This window comes from Physeter macrocephalus, chromosome 1 (assembly GCF_002837175.3).
Source record: "Physeter macrocephalus isolate SW-GA chromosome 1, ASM283717v5, whole genome shotgun sequence".
Lineage (NCBI taxonomy): Eukaryota > Metazoa > Chordata > Mammalia > Artiodactyla > Physeteridae > Physeter > Physeter macrocephalus.
The window spans coordinates 114,187,268-114,205,186 of record NC_041214.2 but is presented as its reverse complement, the minus strand read 5'-3'; the positions used below and the strand labels follow the sequence as shown (position 1 = coordinate 114,205,186).

The following is a 17,919-nucleotide window of genomic DNA, read 5'->3' as shown; positions in this document are numbered from 1 at the left end:
CGTCCCCTGCAGCGGCAGGCGGACTCTCAACCACTGCGCCACCAGGGAAGCCTCCAAGAAGGGTTTTGAAGGATGATAAGGAGGTTACCAAGCACACAAGGAAAGGGGCTCTTTCTCTTCAAGTGGAGATCAGTATCGGGAACAAGGCAAAACAGGATGAAATTATATATTAGAGGAATAAAAATCTCAGTCTTAAACCTGAACTGTATACAAAGGGTGAGGGATGCTGGCATGAGATTAAGTCAGAGAGAAAGGGAGGGGCCAGACTCTGAAAAAATTACATATATAATATGCAAAGGAGTTTGGATTGTATTTTATAAAGGGGCTGCTGGCCACACTATGGAAGTATTAACATAGCTCCAAGAGGGCAGTACCCCAGTGCACAGAACCATGGCCCTCAGAAAACAACCATATTTGCCCAAATATGGGGCAAGTGTACAGGGTATGGGGCTCAAGGAGGAAGCAATGGGCCAGGACCAGAGGCTGAGGCATGCTACTCACTGCAGCAAGGATGGCTTTGACACTCGCATGCTTTCCTGACTCCCTGCTGTTCTGATGCTGTGATCTTAACTCCTGAAATGTCTGCCATCCCTGTGAACTAGAAACCTACCAATCCTAAAAGTTTACCTGCTTAAAATCATTTTATCAGCAAGGTTTTTCCTACTTCCCAGGCATTGTGAGCTCTCCCTCCCTTACAAACTCACAGCACTGTGCAACTTCCCTTGGTTATTTATCCATATACTCCAACTTGAAGATAATTATTTCCCCAACTAGCCTGTAGGATCTCTGAAGACAATGACAATATTTTACTCTATCGTAACTGTCTCAGGACTCTATTGACCTATGTGCACACATCCCTGGGAGCTTATAGTCCTCCATATTGAGAGTTTTTAATGTGAGAATGATAAAGAGTACCAGCATTTTCTCTCTTATCCCAAGCAATTAAGTTTGCACACTTAAACTGCAAACTCACATGCACTGTACTCCACAAAAGAAAGGAACTCCTGGCCTACTCTCCTTAGAAAGCAGTTGAGGGAGCTTGCATCTTGTGGTCTTCCCCATGATTCAAGCAGCTAACCAAAGTTCTTCTTTCAACTACATATCCTTCAGAGTGCAGGTGGATCTAGTAGGTGATGTTCTGGCAACCTTTTAAGATCACCCCGTTATACCATCTGCTTCAGTGGACACTGGCATTCATTAAATTCTAGTTTATTTGAATATCTGTATTTTTTGTCCTCATGGGAGTATATTGATTTAATCCACATAAGGACCTGGAAATTAGCATTATGTGTTTCTAAACTAATACTTTGAACTGACATACTTTCTCAAAGATCCTATCCTGAATGAAGAATTTAATCAAATAATGAAAATAATGTAATAGCAGTTCTAAACAATATAATAATTACTTCACAAAAAATGAATGTCCTGTGGAAAATTTTTAGATTTTGAAATTTTTGTCTTGCTGTATTTTCAAAGTATGCTTCTGCGTGCTAAATCAGCCTACAAATTAATCTTAACATGATATGTCTACAGAACTTAACACCACACTATTAAAATTACAACCACATAAGATTATGTAGGTATGTGAATATGGACTAGAAAGGAAGATAAAAATTACAAATGGATAGATAAGGGGGTAGGACTGTGGATAACTATTAGTTAAGTTTTTGGTTTTGAGTAATTGTTATGTAATTGTTATCTGTACAATATTTTTAAAATAAATAAAGTGCTAAGGCCATAAGGTTGTTATAAAGTAAACTGAATCCATGAGCAACACAAGAAAAACTGCCAAGCTGTCTCACTTCATATTTCAACAATCACATTTAGCAAATATCACTATTTACATTTAGCAAATATCACTATCTCTACAAAGCTTTTCCTGATCCTTATAATTTTATGTCATCATTCCACATCCTTCCAACTAGTCAAGAAGTGGAAGTGGAAACTATTTGCATGCATTCAATTAATACCCAGTATTACCACCTGAGCTTTCACACCCCAGGTTCATTTTGTAAAGTATAGTCCTAAATTTAAAATCTAACTCTATGTAAATCTAGCCTTTCCTCATCATACTATCTGATTCTTTCTTTTTGGAAATTAATTAATTCATTTGTGTTTTAATTCTAGTACTGGTACTTTAACTCATACCCATTTCACTATTTTAAGTTTTGTTGTTTTTTTTTTTAACGTTGGTCTTCTAGAATGAAGCTTAGATGTTCAAATAGAACTATTAACTATTTCCAGAGGGAAATAAAGTTTCCTCTCTGCTGATAACATTGGGAAATCTACCTAAAAATCATTAACATGTAATTTTACAATTAATTTTTCATTTACAAGTTTTTAAAAAGTGGATTTTAAATCTGATCATTAACACATATGGAATACATGCTATATTTCTAACTTTCACTATGTAAAATTAATCAGAAATATAGCAGAAAAAGGATGCTCTCATTTTTGCCTCTGAACAGTAAGTACATATAAGAGCCCTAATGTTTTATCAGACCGAAAAAAAGATAATGGAAAATTCTAAATTAACAATGTCAATATTACTAATAATCACAAATGTTCTTTGCAGAGGAATATGTTCTTCATTTCTGACAATTTACAAATAGTGTTCAAAAACTATTTCCCCATATCACAAGCAAACAAAGGCACTACTTGACAGACTGTATATTTTTTTCACACATTAGTTCAAATATCATTGTGAAATTGAAGGATTCTTTTTAAGAAAGAAACTGATTAGTTTGATAGATAAATTAGCCAACAAAAATCACTACCTTCACAATCATTTCATGTTAATAGGCATAAAGTCAGTCTCAATGGATTTTAAAAATTAATCCCTGATATTTTACCACATTCAAATAATACTCTAACCCAGAAGGTAGGCAAACCCTCCATGACACAAATGAGGAAGCTGAACTCCTAAGATGAGGTGACACAAATTCCTTCAGTCATAATGTAAACCAGAGACTTAAATTCATTCACAGTAGACCCTCAACTTCCTATTAAGTTAATTTATTACGGTAACAAATAGGCAATCAGCATAATAAGTTCCACAAATTTAAGTTATTTAGAAAGACATACATTCTACAGGAAAAAATGCTTTCAATAAAAAAGAAAAAGACTTTGAAGGTAAATTTAATATCAAACTTAGAACTCAAAATACCCCAATATAAGCCATGCCTAAAACACCATTATAGTTAAACAGATGTGAATAAACAGAATTTATACATATATTAATGAAATAAGGTTGGTTAAAATACATCTCTGTTGTGAAAGGTTGACAAGTTTTCAGACCAATGATAAATTTTATTCTGGGCCAAATAAAAAGAAAAAACACTTGGTCAGCAGAAAATCTGCTGAGGAATAGCTATGTATGGCATTAATTGGAATGAGTGTAGTATCTTCTGCTACTTCAAAATGTCTGAAAGATTAAAAAAAAAAATCCTGAAGCACAGTTCTACCTCAGCATACACATTCAATGCATTTCTACCTAGGCTGGCTAAGGGAAAAGAGAAATCTATATATCACAAAACATTCTGTCACAGCTTATTTTTTATTGTGACTATATGTAAATTGCAGAACATTTGGAAAAGCATAAAGAAATTGTCTACAACTCTACCATCAAAAGACAACTATTATCTTTTTTAAAATTATTTCCTTCCAGACTTCTTACCAAGACTTCTTATAAAGGAGAGTAAAAACTCCAGCTTGTAACTTAACATTACAATATTGTAGACATTCCCATTATTAAAAATTCTGTAGGCTTTTTAAAGCACTGCTTCTCATTCTGAAATCAGATTTCTTTTTAGGTTATGTGAAGAATCCCAGTGGACCCTAAAGCACATCTGTTAGACTAGTAACACTGACTGCAGTTCCACCACAGACCGCATCAGGGTCCTTTGGGTAAGAAATATAATTTTTAAAAATTAGGGAATTCAAATCCCATACAATTCCTGAGTTTTCGGGCAATGTATACCTAAATGGCCCTTACTTTATCAATTTAGTAAGCTCAAGATTAACAATGATAGGGTCTTCCTTGGTGGTGCAGTGGTTAAGAATTTGCCTGCCAATGCAGGGGACACGGGTTCAAGCCCTGGTCCGGTTAGATCCCACATGCCGCGGAGCAACTAAGTCCGTGCGCCACAACTACTGAGCCTGCACTGTAGAGCCCACGTGTCACAACTACTGAAGCCCGCGCACCTAGAGCCCGTGCTCCACAACAAGAGAAGCCACCGCAATGAGAAGCCCGCGTACCACAATGAAGAGTAGCCCCCTCTCGCCGCAACTAGAGAAAGCCCGTGCGCAACAACGAAGACCCAACGCAGCCAAAAATTTTTTAAAAAGATTAGCAATGATAATCAGTTATAGCTATTTGTACTTTACCCTTTTCAAAACTTCTGTGTACTAGCATTTCATTTTCATCAAGCTAGGAAATACGTATGTATTCTCTTATCACTGATGTAGAAAACTGAGGTACAAAGAAATTAAATGATTTTTTTAAATTTACCCAATAAACAGGAGGACTAGAAATAAGGTCTTTTAAATTACCAGCATCATTTCTATTTGTGTTCATCTACATTGATGTTTATATAACATGACACTGTGAAAGAGAACCATGTTAAAATGCTTTGGTAAAAACTGAAATTAAACTTAAAAAAATAAGGTAATGTTGCATGTTTAATTAGACCAGGTTTAAGAAATTCTAAAAGCAAGGCAATTATCTCATTTGGAGGGGAGACATAACCGGTTCTATACTGTTCAAAGATTTTTTTTTAAACATGATATAAACACTTTCAGATCTTGAAATAAGCAAAATGGTCAGAATATTCTGGTTATGTAGTTAGAGTTCTGTATCAAGGTACCTTATTTTTTGTGTGTCTTAGTTTCCTTATATTTGAAATGGAATAACAATACTTATCTCAGATAGCTGTGGTGAGGATTAAGTGAGTTAATAGACATAAATCACTTAGGGCTGTGCCTGCCACAAAGTAAGACTCAATCAATCAGTGTTAGCCATATATAAGCCTGTTTTGCTTTTTCTTTCTACTAGGAGGAAAATAGAAGCACAGGTTCTAAAACTTAAATGGAGGAAAGGATTTCACACTAATTTATTAAGTGCTGATGTTCAAGAATTCGTTTAAGGAGATGATCTAACTGAAACCTGAATGCTGCCTAGATCTGAAAGAGGTCAGTTTACCAAATACATTTTTCCCATTTACATTTTATTTCCACATGCCTGTCAAAGTTTCAGCATCTTCACAATGACAGGCTTATGGCCATGATTCCATACTTTACTGAAAACCATATGAGAGCAACATTAAGCTGGACTAAGATGCGGAGATCAACCAAAACCCAAAAACCAAAAACCAAAACCCTTCCCAGCGATAAGTAACAATCCAATCCTTATCCCTCTCACTGCAATAAAATGCAGTGAAATGCAATGGAAAAACGTGTTCAATAACTGATGCCAAACTGTTTCAAAAATTGCTTTTCGCTACCTGAAAAAAGTACTAAAAAAGGGGAGGAAATCAGCCTGGCATTCTCTTTCCATTATGATTATTCAGTAAAGTTTTTTTTCAAGGATTGTTGACGGAAAAAAGTTTTGTCACTTTCTGTAAGGGCTTGCCCTTTTAACACGGAACGCTCCATTTGGGCAAGAGTACGCTGCCTTGGGTCCCAGACCCAGTGTCTGACCCAGGCAATCTAGACCACCATCCTGAATAGGCAGGGATTGCAAAGAGCATGTTCTAAATCCGAGACTCAAAGATAACCAGAATAAACTTCATTCGATTTTGAACCTGAGCACATTGACAAAACATGATAATTATCATCACTTGCCTTCAATGGATTTAAATGCTATTTAATTACCTTGCATTTCTACTCTGTCCATCCATCCATTTAGCTTAACATTAGGGGTCGCATCTCCAAAACTTCTTTTCCTCTCCAAGACTTTCCCCAGTAGAAGAGTCCAATACCCAAAAGGAGGCCTTCATAGCAAGGTCTCAATTCCCTCTTTTCAGAAAAATGAATGGGCTTCCCCAAAAGTAAAGCCGCGCCAACTTGGGGGACAACAGACAGCCCATCTCAGCAACTCAACCCACCGAGTGCGGGGCCAGGTCTGGCCACGCACCGAAGCGCACCGCATCTACCCCGCGCGTCTGCAGATTCATTAACGGCCCGGACACCCGGCGCCCAGGAGGCTCCCTCGGCGCCCCCACCGCCCCCCCGGGGCTCCGCGCGCCGCGCACTCCTCGGGAACCACTCACCTTGCTGGGCTCCGGCGTCCTCGAGCAGCAGGAACAAGATAAGTAAGAGGAGGAGGAACAGAGGCATGGGGAAGGAGGAGGGGGAGGAGTAGTTGGAGCGGGGAGGGAGGGGGTAGGAGCGGGAGAGGGGGATCGCGGCCCGGGCGGGGGCGGCGGCTGCGGCCCGGACTAGGAAACGATGAGGGCTGTGCCCGGCTCTCACCACCGCCCGGCTCGCCATCGCGGCGGCCGGCAGTCCGCCTGCATAGTGCGGGCGCCCCGGGGCCGCGGCACCGGGCGAGGAGGCAAAGGCAGCTGCAGGAGAGTGAGAGGCAGCGCGCGCTTCGCCCCGCTCCGGGACCCTCTCCGCCCCTCACTCCGCGAAACCTCCTCCTCCTTCGTCCCTTCCCTCCGCTCCCCGCCCGGAGACCCCAGGCCGGAGCGCAAGGGAGGGGAGGGAAGGAAGTGGGGTGGTCGAGCCGCGGAGGGCAGCTGGGGGACGCGCCTCCCGCGCCGCGTTTCTCAACCCGACCCCTGCCCGCCGCGCTCGCCCCGGACTCTGGCTAGCTGGCAGGGCGGTCGCTCGCTCCCTCGCGCTCCCTCTTGCGCGCGCTGGCCACGCCTTCACAGCCCGCCACGGCCAATCCGAGGTCGGCTCTGGTCCGTCTCCCTCTGCGTCACCCAATCAACACGCTCTCTCCTCGGTCGACCCGTTAGCTCCGCGGCCCACTCCTCGAGCTCCACCGCCCCTCATCTCTCTTCTCCAATCCCTGCCGCCTTGGGAAGCGTCCCACCCGCCCCCCCAATCCGGGTTCCGCCCCCAAACTCGGGCCCCCGGCAGCCCTCGCCCGGCCCGCGCTCCTGTTATTGTTGGGACCACAGCCCAAGCTGATCCGGCTGAGGCGGCTGCTTGCTCTGGTCAATGACTTCCGGGACTTCCCCCAGCTCGCTCTTCCCTGCTCCTCGGGCCCAGCTTGCTCATTGCTCCTCCCCCGCCGCACATCAGGCCACTGGAAGGGGTGGGAAACCGGGATCCTGGCTGGTTTCAGCTGGGAGCTGAGTCTAAGGGACTTTTTTTTTTTTCAATAGCAGAGCGTGTTTTTAAATTAAAACTACAGCCAGTTGTTGCAGCAACTCCAGATACAGTGTTTAATTTTAAAAATATATGTATTTCCTGCTTCCTATGCCTTTTACTATATTTACTATTGGGGGGGACAAAAAAATATATAACAAGATACATGCCCCTAAAGCAATTTAAACCTAACATCCTAACGTGCATTGAGCCATTCTACCAAGACTTGTTGAACACCTGCTGTCTACCTGCAAACCCTTTGCTAAGAGTTGTGGGATTTCCAGTCATAATACAGAAATCTTACAGGATCGATCTTGTATTGGGACAGAGATGGAAATACATCATGAAAGTCAGAATAAAATAAATACTAATTAGAGTCACAGGTAATCTGATGGAGACTGTAAGGGGATGGAATGACAAAAAAGAACTGGTTTGGGGAAAGGGGAATCCACAGGACTAGGTGGAGATTAGTTTTAGGAGAAAGGTGCCATCTGGATGTTCTTAACATGGGCCTCTAGGAGGAGGATGGTGTCATTAATAAACAGGAAGGGTGGGTCAGATTCTGTGAGCAAGTGAGTTAATTTTGGACATACTGAAATGTATTTGAGATATCCACTAGCTTGTGTGTGAAGTTACATAACAGGCAGGTGGACATTTTAGTTTAAAGCTCAGGTTGAGAAGTACCTCGAAGTCATGGGTGAGGGTCATAAGTAGATGTGATTTCAAAACTATGGAAGGGACTAATATCCTCAAATGAAAATCCGAGAATTCGAAAGGACTTTGAAGGTCATCTTTTTCAATTCTCCTGCTGACCCCTCATACACTGAACCCTTCTACCAAATTTCTTAAATAAGCATTTATTGGATGCCTATTAAACTCTATTATGCTTAAGACCTAAAGTAGACAGTGGGCAAACAAAGTTCAATCAGGGGAGCCTACGTTCTGCGGGGGGAGGCGAACATATAAACAAATCTATCGCTATCAGTGCCACACTGGAGGTGTGGACTGATGCCACAGTACCACAGTGGAAGGAGTTCAAGGGACCCATCACAGTGAAGATGAAACTCCAGCAGAGTCTTGAATGTGACGACAAAGTGAGGAAGGTGATCTCAGGCCAGAGGCAAAGTAGGCTGGCTTACAGGCACCACGGTGAATGGTGTTGATGGAGCGGAATGGAGTGAACAATTGTTGACTTAATGGGAGTAACTGAAGACTAGTGTGTAAAAGTGGGTAGGGGCAAGATCTAAGACAGGCTACGAAGTCAGGATTTTATTTTGTAACACTAAGAAACAACTAAAGGGCTCTAAGAAAGAGTGACATTATCAAATTTTTATTTTAGGAAGCTCAACCAGACAGGTAGGTGAGGAATGGACTGGAGGAAGAGCAATTCTGGAGGCCAGGAAGAGCCAGTCTGGAGACTGGTCCAGTGATTTTGTACAGCTAAAGGGAGTGACGGTGAGTCTGAACTGCAGTAGCAGTGGGCTTGGAAAGGGGAGACTTTCCAAGGAATATTTATGAATGTCGTACTGATTAGATGTGGGGAGTAAGGAGGAGTTGAGGAAGATGTTCAGGTTTCTAGGTAGAAGGCAGTGCCTATCATACAACAAGGGAATGCGAAAAGGGAAACTGGTTGGAGGAGGAAGTAGAAGACAAGATCATGAGTTCAGTACTGGGCCTGATGAACATGATGTACTAATGTGGCGGGCCGTCAGTCATGTGCTAGGACTTCTGCGGATAGATAGTCTCTCTGAGACAACCCATCTTATTTGTTGGACAATTCCTTTCATCAGGCATTGAGTGATAACCTTGCAGTCACAGAGGTGGTAGACAGAACAAGATATTATGAATCTCAGTATGGCATTCTATTGACTACACAGAACTGCACCAGAGGGAGAGGATTCACCTGTGAGCTAACAGGTTATAGAAGGCTTCCTGGACCAGGCAAAACTGGGCCATAGGCGCCTCTATTCCTTGTTAACAGAGGATGAAAAGATCCCGACTAGATATACCTACATATAACACTTATATTTTTTCATCCCTTTTTTTCATTCCTGTTTTATTGACCCTTTGGTATCTTAAAGGGTTATTAAAAGTGGAGAATAGATAGGTGAAGAGGTTCTAAATGAGGTCAGTGGCAGGAAGGGGATGAGAAAGAGACAAATTAGAGTTATACAGAGGTGAAATCAGACGTTCTTGGTGACTGAACTATTTGACAATTTCTATATGTATTCTTATGCTTCAGTTTCCTGGGTTTTGCTTTGGAAATACAGAGAACAGAACTCTGGCTAGAGAACATCTGTGGAGGCCCTATTGCTGTCTGTATAAGGGAATTATAGGTATAGCACAGATGTGGGAAAGCACTGAAACTCTTTCTGCCTCTATTCTCTCCCCACTTCTGGTCATTGTCATTCTACTACATTGCAAAAATGATGACAGAAGACTGCTCTGAGAAGACCAAAATCTTGTAAGACTTCACACCAGTGGAATGTAACAGGCAATCATTTCTAGGATAATGCCTGGGTAGAGTGGAATTCTAGTTTATGTGAACTTTCTCACTGCCTACATGCTGCTCTGGCCAATTTTGTCACCTTCCTTGCCTCTGGGACTTGGTGTGTTTAGGGGCTGACATCTACTGAAGCAGGGGGAGCAGTACTTGTCCAGGACCATTAATCCACATGACCCAGATGCCTGGGCCAGGTCAGAACTGAGGATTCTTATCAGGACCCCAAGTGGATAGGTCTGGAGGAGGCCATCATCATAGCAGCCAGAGACCCCCAGAAGCTAAAGTGCTTCCACAAAGGAGACCCAGGTCCCAGCTCCTTCCTACGGAGTCTTAAAAAGATATGTGCTTTAGAGGTTTCCTTGGGGACAAGACCAACAAAGAAAACACAAACTGAGCAGTGTCTTCACCGCGCAGGAGTTCATTGACGTGCACTATAACTTGTAGCAGTCACGGTGGACTCTATTCGTTGACTGGTAAATGAATTAATGCTTTGGATGAAGGCTCTGGGGAAGGCTAAGGCTTTAGGAAAGCCTTAGTGGGGTAGTTATATATGAAATTCAAGAAAATTAAAATGTGTATTATTTTCATGTATTTGTTTGTTTAGTCCATGTTAAGAAATTTTAAAATAAGTATAGATCCTCAGCTTAAATTAATTCCCAGACTGTCCTCCCCTTTTTGTCCTCTCTGTCTTCCTCTTTCTCTCATTCTTTCTTTCTTCTCTCAATTGATAATGAGTGATGGAATAGAGAAAATGGAATTGATCTGTAGAGAAAGGGAGAAATTTTTTTTTTTTTTTGCGGTACGCGGGCCTCTCACTGCTGTGGCCTCTCCCGCTGCGGAGCACAGGCTCCAGACGCACAGGCTCAGCGGCCATGGCTCACGGGCCCAGCCGCTCCACGGCATGCGGGATCCTCCCAGACCAGGGCACGAACCCGTGTCCCCTGCATCGGCAGGTGGACTCTCAACCACTGTGCCACCAGGGAAGCCCGAAAAGGAGAAATTTGAAAAGAAAGGTTACATCCCAGTGTTTCTGCTTCCAAATGAATCCCAGCTCTGCCACCGCTAAGGAGATAAGACGGAGGAAAGGAACCTGGGGGCTGGTGTCTTTGCTTCTGTCTGTACAGAAACATCTGGGTTTCAGTGGTATTATACAGGAAGACTCATTGGCACCATCATTGCTATTAAATGTCTGTTATGCATTAATAAAACAGAAGAGGCTCATTTAATATGGCATTTACACTGGAAACCTTGGGATGATGGTATGTAATGAATCACTGATGGGCTTTATCAGTGAGTGTGTATTTTTGGCAGGGTAACAGAAAGAGGGAACAAAAGAGAATTTACTTTTGTGATCTTTTAGAGGAATGGGAGAAAGAAGAATGTGGCATTTCTGGGGAAATATTTCAAACTTCAAAGACCAGAGCCCTAAGATCTGGTTACTGTTTTCACAGGAGCATTTTCTTTGTCCTGTTGACTGTTTGGATAAATGTTTACAACCAAGATTGTTACTAAATGTCTGAATTGTGCTGAGGAGACTTTCTTCTTTTCTCTGAAGGGAAGTGCTTTGGATGCATTTTTCTCTCTTGTAAGCTTCTTTCAGTGAGTCATGTCAGTCAAATGTAGCTCTCAGGTTTATTACTCCTATTTCCTTAATATTTATAAATTATTTCTTTAGGTATCTTACGGCAAATTTAGGACAGAAGTGTTAGAACCTAATTTATAGGAGATACTGAATTTCTACTAGTGGATAATGCTGTTAAATAGTTTTTCTTGGCATATTTCAGCAACATGGCTGGCTGTGATCATTTTCCATTTGCCTCTTCCTCCATTACAAGCATTTCTCTCTCTTGCTACCTCTCCTTCCCCACCCCAAGCTCCTTGGTTTTTCTAGGAACATAAGAAATTTAACCAGTTCACTTTCTTCTGGGTCAGAACAGGGAGGCTTCAGCTTGACATTTCATCTCTGATGGAAGCTGCAAAGGATTTAAGTGAAAAGTGCCCTCCGTAAGATCAACATCATGCCAAGAAATTAGAGGATTAATTACACATGAATGGTTAGCAGAGAACTGAAAATTGAAGAGTGAACATACCAGAGTATTTGCAATGATATGATTTAGGTATGCAGTAGCTGCATGCCTACCCTACTCTATATGCCTGTATTCTTTCCTCTGGGACCTCTGCTAGCAGCACAGTTCAGAATTAAACATACAGAGACGAAATGTTGTTTGCCTTCTGAGAAACTGAGTTGTTTCATGAGCTCATGGAAACAGTTCTGGACCAGACAGTTGTATACAACTTGAAAGTGCTATATAACCTCCAGTAAGGCTCCTGACCTCTTTAGGTGTCAGTTTCCTTGTCTGCAGCAGATGTTTAGGTCGCGTTATATATGCATAAAGGTTGACAATTCTTCCAAATTCTCATTGTCTGCTGCTCCCTCCCATCTCACAGCCAAATTCTAAGTCCTTAATCCCTAAATCACTTCCTATCATAGGGAGGAGAGGAAATTGATGACTACAGAATTCCTGTCTGGGACAGCATTGTCTGTGCTGAGCAGGAGTGTGGTTTAAAGGGTGTGCTTCACACCCGCTTACCCCGCCCAGCAATGCCTTTATGAACTGGGGCTGAGTGAAGAGCTCCAGTTCTGTTCTGTGAAAGGAGCTAATGGGACCTTGGAGGGGGAGGGGGATCTTACCAGGAAGGAGATGGGGGAGGCCAGAGGAGATAAAAGTGGCCAGCGATTTGAACAGAAGCTGGCGCTGAGGAGAGGCGAGAAATAGTGCAAATTCCCCAGTGGTTGGAATGCAAAGATGCTTTGAAAGACAGAGATAGTTTGATAAATAATTCTAGTTGTTTGAGGCATATGCCACCCCCATACCACCTTCCTCCCAAATTCTACATTAAGTTTGCTATAGTCACAGCCTAGATTGGGTGAAACTTTGGGAAAAGGGGAGTTGCACACAAGTTGGGCAGGGCACAATCAGGTTGTAGAGCTTACTGATCCTATATGGAAAAGGGCTGCCTCCTCAGGAGGTGAAATGACAGCGGAGATCAAAAATTCAGAGAAAGAAGGAGACTCCTAGAACCAGAGATTTGGTGAAACCTAAACTGCTACGCCACTCCCCATTTCTTGACAAGAGACTAGGATTCCGTCCCTAGGTAAGTCAGGATATTCGAACAATTTTGTTGAAGTATTTAAGGACCAGGTGATTGTAGCAAGGTAGCAGATTTGGAATCATCCAGGTAGCTGACATCTATTATACTAGGACAAGTGAATAATAATACAATAATTCTACTTTTTATTTTCTAGGATCCAAGAGAATAGAATTATGGATTTTTTTTTCTATTTTTTTAACATCTTTATTGAGTGTAATTGCTTGACAATGGTGTGTTAGTTTCTGCTTTATAACAAAGTGAATCATCTATACCTATACATACATCCCCATATCTCCTCCCTCTTGCGTCTCCCTCCCTCCCTATCCCACCCCTCTAGGTGGTCACAAAGCACCAAGCTGATCTCCCTGTGCTATGCGGCTGCTTCCCACTAGCTATCTATGCTACATTTGGTAGTGTATATATGTCCATGCCACTCTCTCACTTCGTCCCAGCTTACCCTTCTCCCTCCCCGTGTCCTCAAGTCCATTCTCTACATCTGCGTCTTTATTATTCCTGTCCGGCCCCTAGGTTCTTCAGAACCCCCCCCTTTTTTTTTAGATTCCATATATATGTGTTAGCATATGGTATTTGTTTTTCTCTTTCTGACTTACTTCACTCTGTATGACAGACTCTAAGTCCATCCACATCACTACAAATAACTCAATTTCATTTCTTTTTATGGCTGAGTAATAGTCCATTGTATATATGTGCCACATCTTCTTTCTTAGGGATTGTTTTTAATGTGCATATTACTTCTTTCAACGATTACTTTTGGATCCTTTAATTAAATTCTAATTTAGATTCTTTAAATGCAATGAGTCAGTAAAATAGGAACTACTATTTTAAATAATTGCAAGCCTTTGGAAATTTAGTGTTTAAAAGGAATACCTAAGTCTTTTAAAACAAGTATATCATCTCCTTCATATCCTATTCACAAACTAGCTAATGTTAGGCTGCCTTTCAACACAATAAGATATAAATGAGATGCAGAATATGTTATACATTTTCATTTAAACAGATCTTTTTATTTGGGGCGTTCTATTAACCATGGTTTGTGAAGTGACAGATTGTGGACTAAAAGGAAATAATATATTGTTCAGATTAACCTGGTTTGCCATGAGCTTCTGCATTAATCATCAGGTTTTAATACCAATAGAAGTAATGCTTTACATTTGACTGACATACACTATCATTTTGCTAGTAGTTAACATACTGCACAAAAGTGAAATGTGAGGGAGTTTTCTGAAGGATTGATTGCAGACCAAGATAACTCCTAGGAGAAAAACAAAGCAGAATATAATCTCCTTGACCTAGCTAATTTTTTTTTTTAATCTTGAAGGACATTACATGCCTAGTGCTCACACAATTTTGAATAAATAAAACTATTTTCTCACCATATATGTGGCATTTTTTACTGGTGATCCCTTTAAATCAAAGCTTAGTTCCCATTTGTAGATCTGAGAATATGTAGATTCATTTTGGATAAATATAATCATTGTATTTGCTACTACTGACATGACAAAAATGGAGGGTGAGAGAAGGCCTTGGTAAAATATATAAATTCTTAACTTACAAAAAGTCATAAGTAACAAAATATGGATTTCCTATTTACCTAGATCTCATTTGGAAGATGCTCAGATATTAACAGCCCCATCTAATGATGAAGTTTAACTATTTAGCTGTTTGATTTGAAACAGTAAAAGTGATTTTATTTCCCCCAAATTAAATAGCAGACATAAGGTAATTCAGGATTCAATTTGGTCTTTTTGTCATGTACGATTATTCACATATATAAAAATAATATTAACAAAGTAATTCCTATCACAATATAAATATATCCACTCACTCTAGAAACTGTTAGTTAGTCACATATGCATGGAATTAATTAAATCACCTACAAAATAATATCCCCAACAGAGAGCCATGCAATACTGTATATAATTAAATTGAAATTCTCTCCTAGTGAACAAACTCTTAACAGACATTCATACATGCTTATGGCAGCTGTCCATTTAGAGAAATTAAACATGGCCCAGAATGAAATTTTTTAACACCATCTGTGTCCTAATGGAAAACAAAATGAAACAAACAAGCCATGTTTAAAGATCCGTTAAAATATTACACTCAAATCCCATCTGTAATCACATATTCTCTCCTGAAAGTTACTTCCCAACATTTATGTCTATATATTCTGTGTGTAGAGATTTTAAGCCCTTCTTCACCTGTCAAGATTTTTTTTCCTGGTCCTAGAATCATTTTCATAGTTGTGAATCTCATCCCACTCTATCATATGAAATAAATCCCACCTTTATTTTCCCAAACCAAATCAGTACAAGAGGCGGCTAACATTCATGAAAGGTAGAGTGAGTAACCTCTAAATATCTTTCTTTAAAAATTATCTTCATGGACTTGAGGTAGCTAATAAATAAGAAAACTGTATTTAGGAGAAGACAGTATGAATTGTCACTGATAATATCTTGAGAATGTAAAATATCCTTGAAAAAAAATGTAAAAATCTCGGAATTCTACAGCTTACCAATGAATGTTAATTTTTTCTCCATCAGGTTTCCAAATTGATTTAAAAACAAGCTGCATAAAAATTATGACACAATTTTCTGGACTGTGGAATAAATGAGCTACTCCACTGAGATGGTGAGTTCCAACAGAATCACCTGATGGGGCTTCACAAGTTCTGAGAGACCCCTTATGTAAACCTGTGGACTCCTTTGAGTAGTGGTGGGGAAAATATTGAGAACCATTGGGCTAGAAGATTTAATTCTGACAACCAGGCAGTGTGAGTTCATTAGGGTCTTTGGCCTTCTCAGATTTACGTTGAAAAATCCTTACATGTCTGTTTCTGCCAAGCTTGTGTCCATTCTAAGCTGTATATCTTCCATCTTCTATCTGCTTTGCTGTAAGAGTCTAAAAGAAAACACTTTGATCCGTTAATGGAATGTAGTTGACCCAGTGCCCTCTCTGTCACAATGTTGATTCACAGCCGCCAGGAGCAATGGGCAGCAAGCCAGGCTGCAGACAGTGTCTAAACCCCGGCAACAGGTCAGATGCAGTGCTTGCTTAATGGGCCCCTCCGTCTCCAGCAAGCAGCTTGCCTCTCACAGTGGGTACAGCTTTCTCATGATAGGAATTAGTTGCACACAATTTCCTGTCACCAGGATTCATCATAAGGCTGTTTGTGATCAGGATGAGGTACTCTCCTACAGCAACTGAAGAATCATGTACTCTAATACTGGGTCACCTTCCATGATCAGGGACGCCAGCCAGAAGAGGAAGAGAAGGGGACTCACATTTAGTGAGCATCTACCTCTACTAGGCATTTTACATGTTATTGATGTTTCATGGCATCTCAGTGAACTATAATTATTCACACATGGACACACTGGTTCAGTGATTAGGCCAGGACTCAGCTGGGTTGAGATTCCAAGCCTGCCTCATGTGAGCGATCGTGTTTTTTCCACTTGACCACACTGCCTCCATATTATTCTGAGAATTTTGCTTATATCACTCAGTGACCTAGATATTTTCTAAAGCCTGCTACCAACAGGCAACAAGTACCTAATAAAAGTTTATTTTAATTTTTTTTTTTTTTTTTTGCGGTTCGCAAAAAAACTCACTGCCGTGGCCTCTCCCGTTGCGGGGCACAGGCTCCGGACGCGCAGGCTCAGCGGCCATGGCTCACGGGCCCAGCCGCTCCGCGGCATGTGGAATCTGCCCAGACCGGGGCACGAACCCGCGTCCCCTGCATCGGCAGGCGGACTCCCAACCACTGCGCCACCAGGGAAGCCCCATTTTAATTTTTTTGTTACAAAATTGTCATTTGATACAGATGGTTATTTTGAAAACTGTGCTCGTAAATGTCCATTTTATCTCTTGTATTTTCTAAAAGTTCATAAAAAATTTGTCTTGAATATTTTGAAAGGTGCACAAGCCCAGGTCCTGGAGTTGTATAGCATTGAATTTAGTGTTCAGAGAATGTATTGGCATTCCTTATCTTTGCCGAACGGAGTCCCACAAGGGATTAAAGATTCTGAGAGATTAATTTCCAGTTAAAAATGGTGGATTGACCACAAATGTTTATTCCCTTCTCAAAATGATATTAAAATGACAGAAGAATTAGGAAAGTATACGCCAATAAGAACAAGGGCTAGAGTTTTGTAAATTGAGGGACTATCAGGCAGAAGGGCTGGAATTTAAGAATCAGAGGTGAAAATGGGGGGGAGAGGCGGCAAATAAATGAAAGTCTACATATTGAACTACAGGACTCTAGTGCCCTTTCACCATCCTGCTTTCACAATTCCAAAGACCAAGCCACAATGTGTATCTAAAAAATAAATGGGGCTTCCCTGGTGGCGCAGTGGTTGAGAGTCCGCCTGCCGATGCAGGGGACACAGGTTCGTGCCCTGGTCCGGGAAGATCCCACATGCCGCGGAGCGGCTGGGCCCGCGAGCCATGGCCGCTGAGCGTGCGCGTCCGGAGCCTGTGCTCCGCAATGGGAGAGGCCACAACAGTGAGAGGCCCGCGTATCGCAAAAATAAAAATAAAAATAAAATAAATGAAATGTTCTGAAACTTTCTGAGATTCTGGAACATTCTCCCATGCCAGTACTATGCTACTTAAATTTTGTCTTGGGCCTGATGAGGGTCTCAGTGAAGCAGGCTTTGTCAGTGGGTACTTTCATCCCATATCCCTGGAGTCCCAATGCTCTGTTTGCATTTTAACAGCTACTTACTAGGTGGGGGAGAGCATGTACTGACTTGGTGCCAACCTAAGTGGCAAGCTCTTTTCCAGTGAGCCAGTTTGACAACAAAACTGTGAAATTTTCTAATGAAACATATGAGAATTCTGTGATAAAATAAACTAGATCCTGGTGGCATTTCTTTTCTACTACCAGTAGATCTTAGAATAACCCTTCACGACCATAACCC

The 17,919-nt window shown here is 41.3% G+C and overlaps 1 protein-coding gene across 2 annotated transcripts in view; it reads right to left on the bottom strand.

Moving 5' to 3' along the window:
- Window positions 1-6,782, bottom strand: part of DCBLD2 (discoidin, CUB and LCCL domain containing 2) — an 85,242-nt gene extending 78,460 nt beyond the window's left edge. The window contains exon 1 of one of the 2 annotated variants that reach the window (XM_028494095.2): window positions 6,270-6,782. In XM_028494095.2, coding sequence (XP_028349896.1) covers window positions 6,270-6,489 — 220 coding nt within the window. In that variant the 5' untranslated portion in view covers window positions 6,490-6,782. The remainder of the gene's footprint in view (window positions 1-6,269) is intronic. The other variant, XM_024120008.3, reaches the window with a different exon arrangement.
- Window positions 6,783-17,919: the final 11,137 nt, after the last annotated feature.